This window comes from Xiphophorus hellerii, chromosome 13 (assembly GCF_003331165.1).
Source record: "Xiphophorus hellerii strain 12219 chromosome 13, Xiphophorus_hellerii-4.1, whole genome shotgun sequence".
NCBI lineage: Eukaryota > Metazoa > Chordata > Actinopteri > Cyprinodontiformes > Poeciliidae > Xiphophorus > Xiphophorus hellerii.
The window spans coordinates 7020092-7041486 of NC_045684.1; the positions used below are offsets into that span (position 1 = coordinate 7020092).

Consider the following 21395-nt stretch of genomic DNA (forward strand, 5'->3'; position numbering starts at 1 on the left):
AGCTGTGGCATCATAAAAAAAATGCTCTTTTTCTGTGGAGAGATTTTTTGCATGTGATTGTCTACAGTAAAACAAGTTTGGTGGCAGAGAGAACACAGTAAATTCACCAGAGATAGAAAAACCTAATGCAAAATAAAGGAAGATTAAAGTGGATTAAATCATCATATTTATAGTTTTCATTTTTCAGTGACTTAACAATTATCAATATGAAATAAAAAATATTTTCTTCCTGATTACTGTCTCCAATAAATAATAAGTGAGAGAAACGGATATTTAATAGATTCACTTCGCTCTTTTATTTTGAAACGACCTCAGCACAAACGGAAGTTGCTTTCTGCTAGCAGCAACAATGAAGGCTGTGCGAACAAAAACAGCATATCAGTTTATTTAATGTAAATTCCCATGATGTGTTGCGCTTCGTTTTATTTGATAAACACGCCTTAAAAGCCGACGATCAGGTTTATCCTGTTGGAAGTTTTTATTTTATCTGAATTTCCTTCCGGAAGCAGCCGAAGTGTTAGCTTAGCTTGTTAGCTGGAAGCAAACCGCCAGGACCGAGTCAGAGATCCAGTTTGGTGAACAGATTCCTTATGATGGAGGTTAATGGGAGAAAAGGTTCTGCTGTGGTTGTGTGAAAACCTCACCAGTTAAGAGCGTTAAAGAAAAGACAACAGAGATGGAGGAAGCAGCACTGAGTGACCAGAAAGAATCAAATTTTAAAGGTAATTATTATTTTATGTAGTTCTATAAATGTATATTGTTAGAAAGATCAATTGTAGTTTCATTACAAATATAAAAATATGTGTATTAATTGTATATGCATAAATTAAAGTGTGGGTAGTAATTAGTTACATGTACTTGAGTAGCTTTGAAACAGAATACTTTTAAAGCCGGACACTTTTTGCTTCTGCTTGAGTATTTTAATAACCAAATAGATGGATTTACACGGATTTATATCCAATTATTCAAAAGTGTTATTCTGTTTTTCTGTCAATCAAATGTTACATTAATCAAAGGTTAACAATTTGAACAATGTGTAAATTTAGGTATGATGCAAATTAGTTCCATTAGGCACTTAAAGAATGAAACAGATGTTTTAATCTCAATATGTTATTTTATTGATGTTATTTCTCCATTAAGACTTTAAAATGAAACAGCCATTGCTTTTTTGTTTGAAGCTGTAAAGTTGGATTAATTGTGTAATTAAATGTTTATGATTGACATTAAGACAGTTTTTTGTCTTTGCTCTCGCTTCTTTTTCCTGTAGACGTCCAGCAGCTGGTGGTGATCAAAGAGGAACTTCCTTCTGAGAACTGGAGTGAAAGTCCAGACCAGGAGGACCAGAAGCCTCCCCAGATCAAAGAGGAACAGGAGGAGAATGAGATCATCGAGTTTATATTTGATCCTGTATCTACGAAGAGTGAGAATGATGAGGAGAAACCTCAGCTCTCAGAACATCTTCACAACAAACCCACAGAGAACTCTGTTGGACCAGAACTAGATGAATGTTTTGAATCAGACAGTAAATATAAAACTTCTGGTTCAGAGACGGATGTCAGTGATGGGGACTGGGATAACAACAAATCTCAGTCAGGTTTGAACTCTATGAGAAAAAGGAAAGTTTCTGAAGTTAATATGATATGTGATGGGGGAGAAAAGTTGCACAGCTGCGCTGAGTGTAAAAAAACATTTAATAGCAGATCATATTTAATAAGACACAACAGAATCCACACAGGAGAGAAACCGTTCAGCTGCTCCATCTGCAACAAAGCTTTCACATGGAAACATGGATTAGTCCAGCACATGAGCCTGCACAGTGAAGAGAAACCTTTTAGCTGCTCTGTCTGCGGTCAGATGTTCAAAAGAAAGGAAGACGTCACCTCCCATATGAGGCGGCACTCTGCAGAAAAGCCTTTCAGCTGCTCTGTTTGTGGGAAAACATTCAAAAGGAAGGAAAGCGTAACTTACCACATCAGACGTCACACTGAAAAAAAACCCTACAGCTGCTCTTTCTGTGACAAATCCTTTACTTTGGAAGTAACTTTAATGGAACACATCAGGATCCACACAGAGGAGAAACCTTTTAGATGTTCCATCTGTAATGCAGCTTTTAAAAGGAGGTACACGTTAACAGAACACACCAGAACCCACACAAAGGAGAGGCCGTACAGCTGCTCCATCTGCAGCCGAAGCTTTGCTCACAGGTCATATCTAACCGTCCACATGAGAGATCACGCAGAAGAGAAACCTTACACCTGCTCTGTCTGTAATGCAGCTTTTAAGAGGAGGTACACCTTAACAGAACACACAAGGACCCACACCAGAGAGAGACCTTACAGCTGCTTGGACTGTGGCAGGAGCTTCATGCACTGTGTGAGTCTGAGGCGCCACATGAGAAGTCACTCAAGAGAAAAACCTCTTAGTTGCTCCATCTGTAAGGAAACGTTCAAATGGGAAAAAACTTTCCTGAGACACAAAAAAATCCACACACAGAAATAAATTTTCAGCTGCACAGACGGGTCGATCTGTTGATGTGTTAACTGGAAATTTGTGCCTCGTCTGTCTGAGTAAAAATAATTTACATTTTATTCTGCAATTTGAGAAACCCATAAGTCACACAAACACAGTTACTAGATGTTTTCATTTTTTTAAAGAAAAGAGTAACTGTGCTGCATGTTTGCTCACAGTGATTGGTTCAGAAGCTGCATCAGCTTGTTGGTGTCAATCTAAGGTGATTAGTGGTTCCTACAAAACTGTGAAAAAGATTTAGCTCTTCAGGATGTCATCAAAAAGTTATTTTCAAGATGCTCAAATAAACTTAAATCCCAGTTACTAACCCTGTAAGTAACTAACGCCTAAAGCTAAAATTGAGTTGCTTTTTATCCTGTTTCCTGTTGACTTTTCTGTTTGTTTGCAGCTAAGCATCTCAGGTAGAACTGTGTTTTGTTACTGTAGCAACCTCGAGAGGTGAATGACCTAAATAAAAGTACATAGTGTTATCAGCAGTTACAATAAATAAAAGTAACTTAATCACATGATTCATGTGATGTGGAAGAAAAGTGTTTCCACTGCAGTTTTGTGAAATACATAAATTTTGATTCATCCGAAAATCACTTAATCTAAAACTTTATTGAAAAATGTGTTTTTTTCCAAAATTGGTGTATTTCCATTAAGTACATTTATTTTGCATAATTGCAATTTCATAGTTAATGGAAAAGCAACTATTGACAGTCAGCTGGAAAACTGTCAAGTCAGCAGCTTCTTCCATGAATGGTTGGACCATTCATGGATTTTTGTTAATATTTTTTTTATTTGAAATATTCTAAATTGGAGAAGCTGATTTTTGAGGGGTTTATTAGCGCTAAGTATTAATCATCACCATTCATAAATATAAACATTTATGCATCACTCTTTACTTTTTTTTATTGTTTTACTGAAAAACTTTAACTTTTTGGTGATTATTCTAAATGAGATGCACCTGAACATTTTTCCAGTTCTGCTCATTGGATAAACATAATTCATGGTGATCCAGTGTAACTTTAACTGGACTCTTGATGACACTTAAGACATGACAATAAAAACATCTGCACACCTTTTTCTGACGTGAGAATTATTTTAACTATATGAAAAATACACACCATTACATCCCTGCTGACTAGATAAGTTTTTTTTTTTTTTTTGCTATTTTGTTTTATGTCTAGACACATATTTGATTGAAAACATGCTAAAGTTATTGCTTCAGCAGTGGTTTTTAACTATTCTCATTATTTGTTTTTTAATTTGTAATTGATGCATGCACACACACCCAACGGAGAATTTAGAGAAATCAAAGACAACCTGCAAACCCCCTGGAGAAAGACCTTGGACTGGGAATTGAACTGACGACCTTCTTGCTGTAAGGCTTCAGTGCCACCAGCTGCACCACTGTGTAAGTGGACAGACGTACTTAAAAAGTGCCAAAGATATATTCTTTAGATCCTTTTCATATTTGGTTGTAAACAAAATAAAGTAAAACATAAAACAAGCAATTTCTCAACCTGAGGAAACAAAAAATGTTCAAGTCAGGACCCCATTATCATATGTAAAGATATATACCAATAAATTAGGAAACCATTGAAAAGTTAATTTTTATTCACAAAGTGAAACCTCATTTAGATTAATTACACATCGACTGATGTTTCCAAGTCTTTATGAACGAGGATTACAGCCACTGAAAAATAAATTTTTTCCCTCAGAATTCTGACATCCTCTGACACATAAAAACAAAATCACCTAAATCTGACATTTTCCTCCAGAAAGTTGGAATTTATTTCGACACAACTCACTTTTCTGAAGTCAGAATTCTAAAAACTTAAGAATTTTAAGAAAAAACGTCAGAATTCTAAGGAAAAAAGTACAAGTATTATAATTATAAGTCAGAATTTCCAATAAATAGATTTCTAAGAACAACTAAACGTTCTAAAAAAGTCAGAAATATAGAGAAAAAAAGTCCAAATTAATAGAGTAAAAATTCTTAGAAAAGTCACAATCCTGAGAAAAAATCAAACTTCTAAGGAAGAAAAGTGAATTTTGTGGAAAAAGCTGAGAAAAGTCTCATTTCACTGACCTTAATCCTCTTCCATATTTATTTCTAATTATGTTGATTTTCTTCATACATCCCATGAAAACAAATATTTAACATGACATTATTACATCACACCAATGCAAGAACAAGAAAACATTTTAATCCAGAGAGATGGTCATTTTGAAGAAAGATTTTCATTTTTTAACATGATTACTGTAGTGCAACAGTTGTATACATTTGTGCAATTGTACAGCTAACCAACACAATAATTGCAATAGAGGATATTTTCGTAAATACTGATTCAGTTTCTGCTGTTACGAAACCAAGAGTGAATCTGGGTTTGCAGTTTTTATTCCTAATAAATTAATTTATTGTTGATAAATCAGAATCCTTGTGATAACTGCTCATCTCTGCCTCTTGTGTTTTTACAAACAGAACTGAAATTGTTTCTTCGAGCATGCACTGCATGAACCACGTGAACCTTTGACCCCGGACTGTACAACCCAACAGTTATTTACCTGTGTGAGTTTTTGTGTGTTCCACAAGATCTTGTTTATCCCTAAACTTGGCCTTACAAAGCAAACATTGGAGAGGTTTTTCTGCGCTGTGACAACTCATGTGGCAGGTGAGACTGGACTTACGGCCAAAGCTTTGCTCACAAAGACAGCAGCTGTACGGTTTCTCGCCAGTGTGTGTCCTCATGTGCTCTGCTAGCGTGTATTTTCTTCTAAACGCTGCGTTACAAACTGAACATTTGAAGGGTCGCTCTCCTGTGTGGACTCGGTTGTGTCTCGACAGATCTGCCCGGTGGTTAAAAGTTTTACCGCACTCGGAGCAGCTGTGGAGCTTCTTTCTGCTCTTGCAGGCAGTTTTGCTAACTGGGCTGTTCTGCAGAGAGTCTAAACCCGATTCCTTGTCGAAGGATGACTGTAAATGCTGATCTAGACTCGGCTCCAGGCTCTCAGAGTATCTGCCCTCCTCAGCTTGGCTGGGAAGAATTTGTGACGACAGAGATTTGTTTTGAACATCTCTGCTCTTCATCGGGACAGCAGGTAATCTGAGTTGTGTAATCTCAGCCTCCTCATCTTCCTCCTTAATCTGTGGAGGGTTAGGCTGTTCCTGGACCAGTTTGGGACTAGAGCTGCTCTCCTGATGCAAAGGCTCCACTTTAATTACCAACAGCTGCTGGACACCTTCAGAAACAAGGAAAAGAAAAGAGAAGAAAATTAAAGAAAGAGTTTATTTTTAATTTTTACAACACATTTATTTTTTCAATGAATATACATTGACATCAGAATTTATTGTAAGTAGAAGGAAAGAAAGAATGCCAGAAAGAACGAGTGAAAAGAAGGGAAAAAAAGAAAGAGAGACAGAAAAACCTGCATGGATCTTGGTGTGCTTCACAACGTCCTGGTTCCTCCTGAATGCAGCCTTACAAACGGTGCAGATGAATGGTTTCTCTCCCGTGTGAATCCTGGTGTGCTCCATCAAGGCGTTCTTCAGTTTGAAAGCAGCCTTACAGATGGGACAACTGTAGGGTTTCTGTCCTGTGTGACACCTCATGTGACGGGTCAGGCTGATGCCATGACTGAAGCTCTGGCCGCACATTGAGCATTGGTACGGTTTCTGTCCGGTGTGGCTCCTAGTGTGCTCCACCAGCGTGTATTTCCGCTTGAAAGTGGCCTTGCAGATTGAGCAGCTGAACGGCCTTTCATCCGTGTGGATTCTCCCGTGCTCCATCAGATTTCGTTTTGAAGTGAAAGCTTTGTTGCAGATGGAGCAGCTGTGAGGTTTTTCTTTAGTGTGGTAGGTCATGTGATACGTCAGACTCTCCTTTCGGCTGAACTTTTGTTCACAAACCAAGCAGCTAAAAGGTTTTTCCTCGGTGTGACACCTCATGTGGCGAGTTACGCTTTCCCTCCTGCTGAACTTCTGGTCACAGAAAGAGCAACTGAAGGGTTTTTCTTCAGAGTGGATTCTGTTGTGTCTTACCAGACATGGTCGGCTGTTGAAGGTTTTCCCACATTCAGAGCAGCTGTAGAACTTTTTCGCACTCATATCACCTAATGAAGACCCATTGCTCTCGCTGAAGTTTTTCTCTGAAGCCTCTGGAGGTTCAGATGAGAGCGATTCTGGTCCCACAGGGTTCCTGTTCTCAGTCTGGATGAGATGAAGCTCCAAAGGCTGAGAAAAGTCTTCCTCATCCTCATTTTTGACAGGATTGAATACAAACGCTGTGACCTCAGCCTCATCCTGTTCCTGTTTAATCTCTGGGTCATCCTGCTGGATGTCTGTGGGAAACACAAACAATGAAAGGTTGAAGGAAACAGACCTAAAGGCGCAGCAATCAGTTTGTAGATATTTGGCAAAAATATATACTCATTATTTTACATATGAAAAAAATACACATGAACAATGGATGGATGGATAAATAAATGGATGGATGTCATTCCAGTGACACATTGTTGCTGTTACATGCAGTCATCATATGAATGAATGTCATCTTAAGTTATTTTATGTTGAATTTTAAAAACAATAATTGGATGCATAATCTTAACTTTATAGCTGTGCCTTATTATTTGTCTTATATTGTAAATTTGTCCTTACTTATTTTTATTTTTTCTTTCTTTACATTTGTGTGAAAACACATGTATCTTATTTTGACTGGCTGCTGTGCACCTGAACGTCGCCACTGGTGGGACAATAAAAGATATTTACATTAGAAAAAAGGAAACCTGCTGGCATCAAAGCCTGTCAATGTGCATGTTGATGCAGTTTTGGGAGTGAAGCTGGGTGAATGTGGCTCTTTAAAACCGCTTTTAGTGTTCAGTATGATTACAAAAGCACTCAATAAATTCAATCCGATGCCAGATTTTAAAAATGCTGAAGCTCTTTATTATTATTATTATTATTATTTTTAACTACATTAATCACCTGGCGATCATTTCAAAAATCTAAAAGTATTGTTAGTTAAGTTAGTGATATTTTCTAGTATTTCCAGTCAAAGAGAGATTTGTGTAATAGTATTACCGTCACTGCGCGTCGGTTCCTCCATTTCTGTTAACTGTCTTTTCTCCGACGCTGAGACTTTCTGAGACCTTTTCTCTCCCTAACCTCCATCAGAAAAATAATCTGTTGTTCATCAATGTGTGTGACTCACTGTTTCCAGCTAGCAGGCTAGGCTAGGCTAGGCTAGGCTAGCTAACTCTACGCGCTTCTGCTGCTTCCGGGAGAAAAAAATCTGATAAAACAAAACATCACGACGAGGATAAAAACAACATAAACTCAATATTAGTATATTTTCGGACACGCAAAATGGTTGTTCAACACCGATTCGCAAGACTTGCTGAATGAGCTCCAATTTGTTTACATAGCTGCCGTCACTTCCGGTAGTGATTGAGTCCTTCAAAATAAAAGCTTGTGCGTCAACGGTTACATTTACGGTTAGAATAATATGTGCTCTGATTACGCTCTGGGTCTGATTAAGTATGTACTTTTAATTTAGCCTACATTTATCTATTAAATGTTTTTTTTTATGACATATAATTATAATTTTAAGAGTTGTATTTTTATTTGCTGTAAACAGAAGCGCCTCCAGAAAATGTACATGGGTTGGACAGATGGGCCAATGAATATTTTAGGATGGCACACTGGCACACCTATATAAAGGAATCCAATAATAATAATAAAGATAAAATAATACATAATAACACACGCACACATATATACAGTATATGCATGAGAAACATCTCTGAATGTTTTCTTAGCTTGGAAACTGCCATTCCTGTTGGCACAAGGCCAGAAAGATGTTGAATTTTAGTCCAGTAAAGAAAGTTCACCCTGTGGTCTTCAGCCTTTTATTACTGGAACTTATAGAAATATTTTGACTGTGCCTTGAAGACTTCAAATCTGAACATGTTTTATGTTCTTTAAAATCAAACATGAGATTCAGAACACAAATGTTTATTGTAGGCTATATATTTAATGCATACAACTAAGTCGCACATGACATATATAGTAGACGTGGTTTTCCTTTCTGCATTACTGATTTTTACTAACAAGAATTAATGAGTTTGAACCCAGAAAGATCTCCAAACATCTCAGCAGATTTTCTTTAGCTGCAGAACAGTGAGAACAATTCAGTTGCTTTAAATGGCGCCAATTCACAACAATTTTAAGAGTTACATTCAGTCCAGAACAATTTAATTCATTGCAATACAACTATATTTTTATAACTAGATTTGTATACAAAAAGTTTTTACAATTGAACAGCTTCTCTTTATATTTACTTTCAATGTTGTCCTACAGTGTTTAGGTTCTTTGAAAAGATGTTTTGCTAACAGACCAGCTGGAAGGTCTTCTTCGTTTTTCTCATCTCCAATGTCAGAAACCGACTGACGCTTTGCAGCTGAGAGGTTATATCGCTTGATGGATCTTTGTGTGATTCACGAAGGCATGTCTCCACCTGAACGTGGCCTGACAGGTGGAGCAGCTGTACGGTTTCTCCCCTGTGTGACACCTCATGTGGCGAGACAGGCTTATATAGCGGACGTAGCTTTTACTGCACAGTGAGCAGCTGTAAGGTTTCTCTCCAGTGTGGGTTCTGATGTGTTCCTCTAAAGTGATTTTCCGTTTGAACGTTGCTTTACAGGTAGGACAGCTGAACGGTTTTTCTTCTGCATGGCCTCTTATATGAACAACTAGATAAGACCGGTATCTGAAGCTTTGGTTGCAGATCGAGCACTTATGGGGTCTCTCTCCAGTGTGCGTTCTGATGTGGTCTTTCAAGGTGTGTGCTCTCTTAAAAGATGTGTTACAGATGGAACAAGTGTAAGGTTTTTCCCCTGAGTGAACCTTTGTGTGTTCCATCAAATTCTTCTTAGAAGAAAATGTTTTGTCACAGTCTGAGCAGCTAAAAGGTTTTTCTCCACTGTGAGATTTCATGTGTCTCACTAATCCATTTTTCCATCTAAAAGCTCTGCTGCAGACGGAGCAGCTGAAGGGTTTCACTCCTGTGTGGATTCTCTGGTGTTCTGATAAATATCGTCTGCGAGTGAAGGTTTTACTACATTCAGAGCAGCTGAAACGACCAGAGGACTCACTATTGGTCACTAATTGTGTTTGAACACTCTCCTCCCAGTGTCCATCACTGACGTCGGTCTCTGAATCAGAAGTTTTGTCTTCAGGATCTGATTCTAAACATTCATCTGTTTCCACGGACTCTCTGTTCTCCTCGGTTTTGCCATGATGAAGCTGAGCTTTCTCTTCATCATCTTCACTCTCCAGAGGACCAGGGCTGAAACCTCTTTCACCAACGAGAACTTTTTTAATTTTCCCAGATCCAAAACCTGCCTGAGTTTCACTGATCTCCTCCCCGTTTTCATCACTGACCTCCATCTCTGAGGAATCTGAAGACAAACCCACATTTTCATCTTCAACATCTGATTCTACATATTGGTCTGGTTCTGGTCCAACAGAGTCTCTGTTCCCCTCAGTTTGGCTGCGATGAAGCTCTAAGAGCGGAGGTTTCTCTTCATCTTCACTCTTCGCAGTGAGAGGATTGAATATAAACTTTATAATCTCATTCTCCTCCTGCTCCTCTTTAATCTGCAGAGGCTTCTTTTCCTCCTGATCCACTCTGGGACTCCAGATCTCCTCCTCAGCAGAAAGCTCCTCTTTGATCACCACCACCTTCTGGACATCTGCAAGAAACAAAACAAGTTACAGGAAACGGGCCTCAACCTCTGATTCCACAACTAATCTAGTTTTGAAGTTCTGAAGAGGAGCTTTTTTCCATCATGGTTAATTATGTTACTGATCAAACCACCAATATGTCACCTTTGGTCTCAATGCAGCATGATACCTGCAATATTCTATTATTAGAATCCTGGTCACTTCTTGCAAAGATAAATGCAGTTAAAGCTGCAGAATGTACCTTTATAAAAAACATTTTTAACATATTTGTTGTAGCTATCAGTGACGACACTATAGCATGAGACAGATAATCTTTGAAAAATTTGTCTTTGCTTTCTCCCTGTGCTAACTAGAAACAACCAATCAGAGCCAGGAGGAGGGTCTTAGTGCTGTCAATCACCACCTGTGTGGTGCTGCTAATCTTCCTCTCCCTTGCACTCTGCTGAAGCTAGTAGAACCTGTCATGCATATTAAGGCTAGTTAGCATAGCCACCGATGACGGCAGATAAATGGTTTTCCTGAAACTGTCAGTTGTTTCTCCACCATTAGTAGATTGAGCACCAAGTACCTGAGCTTGATTGACAGGACTAAGTCCCTCCTCCTGATTTTAATTGGTTGTTTTTGGTCAGGAGAGCTAAATTTCTTCAGATGGCAATAGATGCTCAGGAAGCAATTGATTATCTATCTCATGTTATATTGTCACAACATTGTGATAAATATGTAAAAAAAATAAAACAATAAACATAACATGCTGCAGCTTTAATTACCTTTTCTTACACTAATAAAATAGATTAGTTGTATTATGTTTCATTTGTTTATTCAGAGGCAGTTAGGCTTAAAAATGTTGAAAGGTTGTTCATTATTTTATATTAAATACTCCTGTCATTTATCTTTTGGGAAACTTCTGGGTCATTAAAAAATTAAATCTGCCAAGATTATTAGTACATTTCTTTGATAACAGGCTCCAAGTAAATCACCGATTTTGATTTTTAAAAAGTCAATGTAAAAATGTGTGATTGTTTTTTTCTAGTCATAGTGATGTTTTAAAGTGGGATCTAAAACTGATTTAGTCATCTTTACCGCTCCACCAGACTGGATGCACACATTTGTAAATCAATGTCTTATTACGTTATCTTATTTATGCATCCAGATGCAGGTTATGACGTCACTCTGAGCGATCCGAAACGGTGGAAAATCATCTTTTCTATTTGTACTGTTTTCATTGGTGGCATGCAAACATTTAAAGAGCCGCAGAGGAAGATAATCACCATCACAGTCAGAGTCCATCTGCTCACTCGGTGCCGTTTCCTCCATCTCTGTTAGTCGTATTTTCTCCAAAGCTGCGGTTTTCACTCAATCACAGCAGAAACTATTATCTCCGTAAACTCCTTCAGAAACAGTCTGTTCATCCGTCTCTGACTCGCTGCGCTCTGTAATACTATCTGTGTAAAGCTAACAGGCTAAGCTAACACTCGACGTTTCCGTTATTTCCGGGAGGAAAATTCAGCTCAAACAAAACTTCGCAAAGATGAAAAAATAAATAACGTAAACAAGGCATAGTTAGGATATTCCGACGATTGGTCCAACCCCGATTCACGAGAGACGCTAAATAAGCTGCACATTGTTTACATAGCTTCTGCCACTTCCGGTAGTGACTTCGTGCTTCAAAATAAAGGTAGCTACGAACTACATATAAACGCGAACCTATGATATACTGTAGATTTATGCCAGAGTATAAAATTTTGGGTCAGTGTAAGGAGAATGTAATGAGACAAAGTAAACATTCTCTACAGTCTTATTCAATAAATTATAATATACGATTATATGAGGCTCATTTGTCAAATTAAAATGTCATTTTGAAAATATATACGCAAAGGAATTGGTTTCCTAATTAAGATTCTAAGGTATGTATCTAAATATTAAATAAATTGTGTTAGTAAAATAAATTAACTTTTCTATAATCTAATTTATTTATAGATCTGAAGCCCGTGTGGACCAGAGGATCAGAAGTGTCTAATTAGTGTGACATCTATAATACAGATTCAGGTCAAAGTACAACAATGTTGGCCAGTTTAAAAAGAATGAGACATGACGGACCTAGTCATAATAAAGACTTAAAATATGAACATGACACTTCATCCTATATTATCCCATCCTGAATACTTTTGCCCACGAGTCTCCAACCCTGAGTCCACTTTAGTTGCTTAAGTGCTTTATCTTCTCTACAAATACCGCAATTTTACATTTTAGTTATATATATACAGTATATATATAAACTTTCCAAACACAAGAAGTACTTCCAAGTGGATGTAATGTAAGCCTGCAACCACAAGGTGGCGGTAAAGCACCAATTTTTGTTTCTATTGACCTTTCGTAGAAAATGTTTTCACTTAAACCTATTTTATTCTTCATGGTATCCTCAGGTTTTGTTACTGATATCATATCTTTTTGACTTATTTGATTTTTATTTACTGTTTTTTAAATTGACTGAAGTTATATCTGTGTTGCAGATTTACTTAAACAAATGCAACTATATTGACACTAAGTATGAAACTGTCAGCTCAATTTCAGATGGAGGCAAATTTAAATTACTTTTTCATGTCTACACTGGGTATGTTTTAACAATAAAACATTCATAAACACCACCTCATAGAGAAGATACTCTATTCACAACTTAATCAATCAAGTTTATTTGCAGAGCACATTGCAGCAGCACAGCAGTTCTGTCATAAAAACATAATAAACACATCATACAGCCAACAGTTTTGAAAACCAAAAAACAGACATAACATTTTTTCAAGTGCCGTCGTTAGAATAATCCATCTCTCTGTTTTAATCTTGATTTAAAGGAATGCAGTGTTTCGGCTGCTTCGTAGTTTTCTGGAAGTTTGTTCCAGATCTGCGGTGCATAGAAGCTAAATTCTAGTTACTCAGCTGCAGTTTTTGAGTCTTTTCCTCCTCAGTTTTTGGACTAAATGAACGAGTTTAGCCTGCCATCCCTGTTACTATTAGGATTTTATTCTCTCATCTGCCACTTAATACTTTAAATAACAGAAGTAAGTTTCTGTTGAACTGACCTATAGAGAAAAAACATACATTTTTGTTTAAAAAAATAAATAATCGTACAAGTTGCTGAGTTTTAAATTTTCTATTTAATTGACTCATGTTGGCCCATTTTTATGCAGTCAACATGATATTGTTTTTACCTTATTGTTGAGGTAAAAACATTTTTATGTTTTTACCTCAACAATAAGGTAAAATTGTTACATTTCTGTGTTTTGAGGTAGACAAAAAATGGTGGAAAGGTGGATAATGTTTGCTGAATCTTAAAGAAGGTCCATGGAGTCCAAAACAGTTTGGAAAATTAAGTAAAACCATAACTTAAACTCTTCTGTGAGCTTCTAGCTCCAATTAAAATCAACAGAGAAGTGAAAGAGTTAAATAAGCAACTTTGAACAACAGCAATGTCAACTTTGATAGAAGAAAAACGTAAAATAAAACAGGCTCAAGATCAATAAACCACTCAACTAGTATCAACATCATCATGGTTTAAAAGGTAAGTTGCCATTGGCTTATCAGCACCGCACACATGAATATCAAATGCCCCAACAATAAAAATACAATATTTCAACAGATTAAAGAGCCCTGATTGTGTTTTGGGAGGCTCAGATGGGCCAAAACGCCCTGAGCAGGTAAAAGGTTAAATCACTGGATGGATCTTTGTGTGGGCCACGAACGCTTGTCTCCACCTGAACGTGGCCTGACAGGTGGAGCAGCTGTATGGTTTCTCTCCTGTGTGACACCTCATGTGGCGAGACAGGCTTATATAGCGGACATAGCTGTTACTGCACAGCGAGCAGCTGTAAGGTTTCTCTCCAGTGTGGGTTCTGATGTGTTCCTCTAAAGTGAGTTTCCGTTTGAATGTTGCTTTACAGGTGGAACAGCTGAACGGTTTTTCTTCTTTGTGATTTCTCACGTGAACGATTAGGTAGGACCGGTACCTGAAGCTTTGGTTGCAGATCGAGCATTTGTAAGGTTTCTCTCCAGTGTGGGTTGTTTTGTGTTCCTTTAAGGTGTGTGATCTCTTAAAAGATGCATTACAGACAGAGCAGGTGTAAGGTTTTTCCCCTGAGTGAACCTTGGTGTGTTCCATCAAATTCTTCTTAGAAGAAAAAGTTTTGTCACAGTCTGAGCAGCTAAAAGGTTTTTCTCCACTGTGGGATTTCATGTGTCGCACTAACCCATTTTTCCATCTAAAAGCTCTGCTGCAGACGGAGCAGCTGAAGGGTTTCACTCCTGTGTGGATTCTCTGGTGTTCTGATAAATACTGTCTGCGAGTGAAGGTTTTACTACATTCAGAGCAGCTGAAACGTCCACAGGACTCACTATTGGTAGTGGAGTTTAAACCTGACTGGGCTTCACTGCTCTCCTCCCAGTTTCCATCACTGACGTCCGTCTTTGAAGACTCTGAAGAAGAATCAGAAGTTTCATCTTCAACATCTGATTTTGAACATTCATTTGGTTCTACAGAGTTTCTGTTCTTCACAGTTTGACTGTGATTTTCATCATCTTTAGTCTTTCCAGAAGCACCAAGCGTTTTATTTGGCCCAGACCCCAAACCTGACTGAGCTTCACCACTCTCCTCCCAGTTTCCATCACTTATGTCCGTCTCTGAGGAATCTCTGTCTTTGTCGTCAGACTTCAAACATTCATCTGGTTTCACAGAATCTCTGTTTTTCTCATTTTGGTTGTGATGAAGCTCTGAGAACTGAGGTTTCTCATCATCTTCTTCACTCTTCACGGGAACAGGACTGAATGTTGTCTGAGTGATCTCATTCTCCTCCTGCTCCTCTTTAATCTGTGGAGGTTTTTGTTCCTCCTGGTCCTGACTCCAGTTCTCCTCCTCTTTAGTCTCCATCAGCTGCTGGACGTCTGCAGAAAACACATAATGGATTCAGTACCGAAAAATTGTACTTCAGTAAGAGTAGCACTACTTCACCCCATTTGTACTCAAGTAAAACTTAGACATCAGAGAAGTCACTAAAGTAACTGTAAAAAACTATTTCATAAAAAGGAAACTTGGATATTAAGTAACTGACCATAACATCTGATTAAATATTTGAAAATAATTTCATAGTTATGTGCAAATTCTGATATTTACAGAATAAAATGAAAAAAAAATCCAATAACATAATTGCAAAGAAAAATGCAAAAGGTATAAATTCAAATTCAAAAATGCTTTAAGGATCCCAAAAGTAAATTAAATGTTGCTGTAACTCAAATTAATTTAAATTCATACAAGAGTTATTGTAGATAGTGGTGGCTGTTGGCAGGAGAGGTCTGTGTTGCAGCAAATCTGAAGAAGCCTCTGACTGAAGGTACCGTTTCTCTAATCAAATCTTTTCAATATAAACTACTTGAACTAATACTTCCGATAAGTAATGTATATATGTTAAATATTTCCATTGATAGTATAAAGTTTTTAGTTTATATTAAAAATAACGATGGAAAAACAAAGCTTGTGTACAAACAGGAGGTCTCACTTCAACAAACACAAAATATCAGTTTCGTATTTGCTGCATTATTGGTTAAAATCTTTATCTTTCATTAAGTGAAGTTACTTACAGTGAGTAAAGTATTCAGACAATTTCACTCAAGTGTGAGTAGTGATACTTCACAATAATACTACCCAAATAAAAGTAAAAAGTATGGTGTAGTAAAACTACACCAAAAAGAGTTTATTCATTTATTTATTACAAAATGTTACTCAAATAAATGTAATTGAGCAAATTTAATTATTTACTACCCACCTTTGATTATGTTGCATCACAAACACATTCACTGTAGCTGATCTAATTTTGAAGATCTGAAGGAACTTTCACATTATTGCACAACCAAATTAAGGAAGTTGTAATATTTTCCTTTTGTCGCGCTTAACAACTCGGGAAACCGGACTAACCTGTGTGCACAGTTTTTAAAATCTACATTTTATAACGATTATTTTATCTATGCAACCAATTCCAGATCGGGACTTTACAGTGAGCGTTACTTTATTTCAGTTTTAAAGGTAACTGGTGTTTTTTTTTGTTTTGTTGAGGAGTAAACCAGTCATTGGCGGCATGTAAACATTTAAAGAACGGCAAAGAAGAAAATCACCTTCACACTTAAAGTCCGTCTCCTCACTCTGGGTCGGTTCCTCCGTATCTTCTGTGTTTTCTCCAAAGTCGAGACCTTCTAAGGTTTTCACACAATCGAAGTTAAAACTTTTCTTAAACTACTTCAGAAAAAAATACGTCCGTTTCCGGCTAACATGCTAAGCTAACGCTCGACGCTTCCAGTACTTCTGGGAGGAAAATTAACAGCAAAAATCTCTCATATCGGCGGTGAAAAAGTTTTAATACCATGAAATGTTTATATTATACTCGACAGACTACTAAATTGTAATTTTCACTTATTAAAAGAGGGGAAACGAAACGTTGATGACGGAGGCCATGTTGCTAGGAGGCAATCACTTCCGTTGGATTTCAGGTCGTACTGGACTTCAAAATAAAAGCTTGATCTGAATTAGAAATTAAAACTCACTTTCCATTTCACGTAATGTTACATGGACCACCTATAATTATACGCAGACATATGAGTTGAAGCCGAGTCTAACGGGAATCAACATATAACATATAGAAAGGAGCGTTTTTTGACCTCAACTGTTTCTTTGATAAAGGGTGATAAATATGACCCGTTTCAATTCAATTAAAAAATGCTTTTTTCATCCAAAAGAAAAATTAAATACTGCATTAACTCTTATCATCCAGGCATCTTCAGAGAGTTGTGGATGGTGATGCTTTTGGCAGAAAGGATCTCTGGTAGCTGTCAGGCTTGCAGCAAATTTGAAGAAGCCTCTGACTGAAGACATTGTTGCTGAATAAGAGTTTCATGACGGTCATGATGTGTCAACAGCTCCATTTCTCCACTGAGGAGACGATATTCCACAGTAACATGTCCTGGATGACACCATCTGTTGTTGTTAAGTTGTGCTAATCCACTTTGTTTGCCTTTGTCGCTTTTCTTTAAATGTCTGTCTGATTAGATGTTGAAGTTCTGATCCTTGCTCATTATGACTGATGGGAGAGACGGCTTGAACTTCCTCTTCCTCTCTCTGTGGTCCTCTGCATCCATAAAGCATCCTTTCTACTCCTCGTGAATTATTGTTTTGATAATCGTCTAACTTCATTAGATGCAGCCACATTCACATAGCACAAATTCTCAACAAATGTTATCTTAATGCATTTAAAAATCCCAAAAGGTCCAGTTCATATCTACTTATACAGGATCAATTTTATCCAACTGTAATTTTTAAAGAAACGTCTATTGAACAAACATTATTGGATTTCTTTTCAATATATTTAAAAACCTAAAATCCTAATTAGTAAAGGCACCATGTACAAAATGTCCACAACTTTCTTAAATAGCCTGAAACTAAAGTTAGCTTTATTTGAAAAACTAAAATGTTTATATAAGGAGGAATCCCAAACAAAAAAATGATGATAGTGTGGAGACATATGACGTCACAGCGCCATCTTGAGGCCAAGAGGGTGAATAATTGATCATGCAGAGATTTCTCTTAAATACATTTTCCAATAGTTTAGTAATGATTAATTTGTTATGATTTGTGTAACATAACACACTGATGATGGAACTGTTGAAATTTACACATGAACACTATAATTAGAGTTTGACTTTAGAAGCAATGTGTTAGCATTAAGTTTAAATGAATAAAAACAGAAAACAAGAACTTGTAAAAAAATCATAATGAATTTTTCTTTTAATAGATTAAATTTAAAATATACTTCAATGAGTCCCAATGCAAGGCTGAGTTTATCAATTGTTTTCTTGCTCCAGTGCAGTTGCAGCTTTTTCCCTTCTTTTTATACGATATCTTAAAATACGATATCACTGGTCAATCTATCCGTCAAATTCTTATATTTTTTTTGTGTTGTATTTATATTTACTTATATTCTTATATTCTATATTCTTATTCCTTGTTTCTTGCATAATTTAAGGTTTTTCTTGCATAATTTAAGGTTTTGGTTACTCACATTTGGTGTGTACCTTAGTATTTAATTTGTATTTTGTATTCTTTTGCACTTTTGCTTACTGTGTGTTAACTTTGTGTTTTGCCTGGGAGCTGCTGGTAACTTCAATTTCCTGAGGGAGTCTTCCCAAAGGATCAATAAAGTACAAGTCTAAGTCTAAGTCTTTTCTTTCACTTCACAAAGTAACATGAAATTAGATTGCTGTTATTTTTTTAAATAAAATATTTTGTTTTGCTAATACACACTTCACAACTTTGCCCCATTTCTCATAATTTTTACACATAAATAAACAAATACAAAGACACTTAAATTTAGCATTTAAAAAAAAATTGCTCAGTTGTCTATGATTCACTGCATCAAGAATCTTCATTCTTTCCAGGACATAATTTTCCAGAAGCAGCAAAGAATCAGGTGGATTCATGAGAGATTAACTTTGAATCACTTCCATCCAGTCCACTGAATCAGTTTATAACATTTTGTTAGAGGAGTTTGTCTGTCCCACTGCTTCACTCCACTTCAACCACAGTCTGTGGAGCTGAGAGGTTGCTCACCTGTGTGTGTTTTTGTGTGTTTTACAAACGCACTTTTCCACATGTATGATGCCTTACAGACGGAGCAGCTGTACGGTTTTTCTCCTGTGTGACGTCTCATGTGACATGTTAGACTTAAACAGTGAGCGAAGCTCTTACCACACACTGAGCAGGTGTAAGGTTTCTCTCCAGTGTGGGTTCTTGTGTGTTCCACTAAAGTGCGTTTCCTTTTGAAAGCCGCCTTACAGACCGAGCAGCTGTAAGGTTTTTCTTCTGTATGACCTCTAATGTGAAAAGTTAGATGTGACCTACAACTAAAGCTTCGGCCGCAGACCGAGCAGCTGAAAGGCTTTTCCCCAGTGTGCGTTCTTGTGTGTTCTACTAAAGTGTTTTTACTCTTAAAACCTGCATTACACACGGAACATATGTAAGGTCTTTCTTCTGCATGTATTTTTGTGTGCTTTTGTAAATTTCCCTTAGAAGTAAAAGCTTTGCTACAGACAGGACAGCTGTAAGGCTTCTCTCCAGTGTGGATTCTTATATGTTCGATTAAATTGTTCTTCCTTTTAAAAGCTGCGTTACAGATAGGACATCTGCAAGGTCTATGCTGAGTGTGGACTTTTGTATGTTCTTTTAAATTAGCTTTGGAAGTAAAAGCTTTGGTACAAACAAAGCAGCTGAAAGGTTTTTCTTCACTGTGTGTCCTCATGTGTAGAGTCAAAGATTGTTTCCATGTAAAGGTTTTGTCACAGATAGAGCAGCTGTAGGGTTTTTCTCCAGTGTGGATTCTTTTGTGTTCTAACAAATATCGTCTGCGACTGAACGTTTTACTGCACTCAGAGCAGCGATGTAACTTTTTACCTTTCTCACAAACTGAATCTGTGTTATTGGTTCCAGACCCCAAACCATACTGAGCTTCACTGCTCTCCTCCCAGTTTCCATCACTGACATCCGTCTCTGAGGACTCTGAAGAAGAATCAGAAGTTTTATCTTCAACATCTGATTCTAAATGTTGATCTGGTTCTGGTCCAACAAAGACTTCGCTTTCCTCAGTTTGGTTATGATGAAGCTCTGGAAGTTGAACTTGAGGTTTCTCTTCATCATCTTCACTCTTCACAGGATTGAATATAAACTCAGTGATGTCATCCTCCTCCTGTTCCTCTTTAATCTGTGGAGGCTTCTGGTCCTCCTGGTCTGGTCTGGGACTCCAGTTCTTCTCCTCTTTGATCACCATCAGATCCTGGACGTCTGCAAAAGACACATCTCTCTCAAAATAAATGTCATAGTAATAATGTAATGTAAAATTATATGTAAAAATGCATCAAAATGCAGGCATGAACTATTCTGATAACATGTAAAACTCGATCATCCAGGTGTTCACTTGTGACCTACAACTATGTAAAAGACCAACGACCAGAATCACAAAGAACCAGGGCTTTATCTTCCCACATTGGAGATGTGATACAGCGATCCACACGCACTACATGGAGACCGAAGGTAAAACGGGCAGGAAAATTAGCTCCAATTGTTGGTGCATTGATTCTTATATCACTGCAGCTGTGCATGATCTTATGTGCAGCGCAACAAAAATGTGCTTGATTTTTATGTCATAAACTGATGGGTGGATAATATGACAAACTTCCAGAAAACTGTAAAACACTGAGTTCCTTTAAATGGAGGCTGAAACATGTTTACAGTTGCCTTTCATTATCTATTTATAACACTTTCATCTTTATTCAAACCTCTCTTTACTTAGCTGTAATTATGTCACTGTAATGTACTTATTTTTATGTTTTAATCATTTAAAGCACTTTGAGTCGTCTTGTTGCTGAAATGTTCTCCACAAATTAACATGTTTTGTCTTGTGTGGCTTTTAGTAAAATGTTAAAACGGGAACAGACGAAGGTAATCACAGTCAAACTGATAGTCCATCTCACCATAAACTGCTTCCTCCATCTCTGTCAGTTGTCTTCTGAGATGTTTTTTTATTTTATAAAAACACAACAGAAACGTTTCTCTCCATAATCATAACAATCAGTCTGTTCTCCATCAAACTTCCTCTGACTCGCTGTTTTCCTATCTGCTTCCAGCTAACAAGCTAAGCTAAAACTACCGGTAGGAAATTCAGATAAAACAAAAAAAGGAAAATAAAACTTCACAGTTGATGTAAAATCACCTCGGCTTTAAGGATACATTTAAATATTCTCGTAAAAACGAATGAAGTTACATTTTACACTGGAAAAGAAAACAAGATTCGTTCGCCTAGCTTCTGCTGCTAGGAGACAACTACTTCCGCTGTTCGTCGGATGATGTTGGCCTTCAGAATAAAAGCTCGATCTGAACCGCACTTTAAAGACACGCAGGAGCTGTTAGATTAAAGATACCTCTCGAAAATAACCTTTAAGGAAGTTTAAAACAATCAACTTAATAAACCCACATTTCTGTCTTAAAATGTTTTCATTGTTCTAAAAATTATAAAAGAAATAAAGGTTGAAAACATTTTATGTTTATTTTTTC

The 21395-nt window shown here is 37.1% G+C and overlaps 5 protein-coding genes across 5 annotated transcripts; 1 reads left to right on the forward strand and 4 right to left on the reverse strand.

Moving 5' to 3' along the window:
* The first annotated feature begins 281 nt into the window (after window positions 1-281).
* Window positions 282-3596, forward strand: LOC116731705 (zinc finger protein OZF-like). The gene is made up of 2 exons (XM_032581518.1): window positions 282-722; window positions 1268-3596. The coding sequence occupies exons 1-2, from the start codon at window positions 677-679 to the stop codon at window positions 2497-2499; spliced, it is 1278 nt and encodes a 425-aa protein (XP_032437409.1). The 5' UTR covers window positions 282-676; the 3' UTR covers window positions 2500-3596.
* A 515-nt stretch (window positions 3597-4111) lies between these two features.
* On the reverse strand, window positions 4112-7949 carry LOC116731704 (oocyte zinc finger protein XlCOF28-like). Its single transcript, XM_032581516.1, has 3 exons — window positions 7595-7949; window positions 5944-6855; window positions 4112-5757 (listed from the first exon to the last, which is right to left on the reverse strand). Exons 1-3 carry the CDS (start codon window positions 7617-7619, stop codon window positions 5075-5077), a joined length of 1620 nt encoding a protein of 539 aa, XP_032437407.1. The 5' UTR covers window positions 7620-7949; the 3' UTR covers window positions 4112-5074.
* Window positions 7950-8511: 562 nt separating this feature from the next.
* LOC116730511 (zinc finger protein 32-like) lies at window positions 8512-11900 on the reverse strand. The gene is made up of 2 exons (XM_032579806.1): window positions 11527-11900; window positions 8512-10266 (listed from the first exon to the last, which is right to left on the reverse strand). The coding sequence occupies exons 1-2, from the start codon at window positions 11570-11572 to the stop codon at window positions 8981-8983; spliced, it is 1332 nt and encodes a 443-aa protein (XP_032435697.1). The 5' UTR covers window positions 11573-11900; the 3' UTR covers window positions 8512-8980.
* Window positions 11901-12920: 1020 nt separating this feature from the next.
* On the reverse strand, window positions 12921-16892 carry LOC116731093 (zinc finger protein OZF-like). The gene is made up of 2 exons (XM_032580598.1): window positions 16415-16892; window positions 12921-15190 (listed from the first exon to the last, which is right to left on the reverse strand). Exon 2 carries the CDS (start codon window positions 15174-15176, stop codon window positions 13959-13961), a length of 1218 nt encoding a protein of 405 aa, XP_032436489.1. The 5' UTR covers window positions 15177-15190; window positions 16415-16892; the 3' UTR covers window positions 12921-13958.
* A 1617-nt stretch (window positions 16893-18509) lies between these two features.
* On the reverse strand, window positions 18510-21395 carry LOC116731092 (zinc finger protein OZF-like). The gene is made up of 2 exons (XM_032580597.1): window positions 20816-21395; window positions 18510-20126 (listed from the first exon to the last, which is right to left on the reverse strand). Exons 1-2 carry the CDS (start codon window positions 20832-20834, stop codon window positions 18865-18867), a joined length of 1281 nt encoding a protein of 426 aa, XP_032436488.1. The 5' UTR covers window positions 20835-21395; the 3' UTR covers window positions 18510-18864.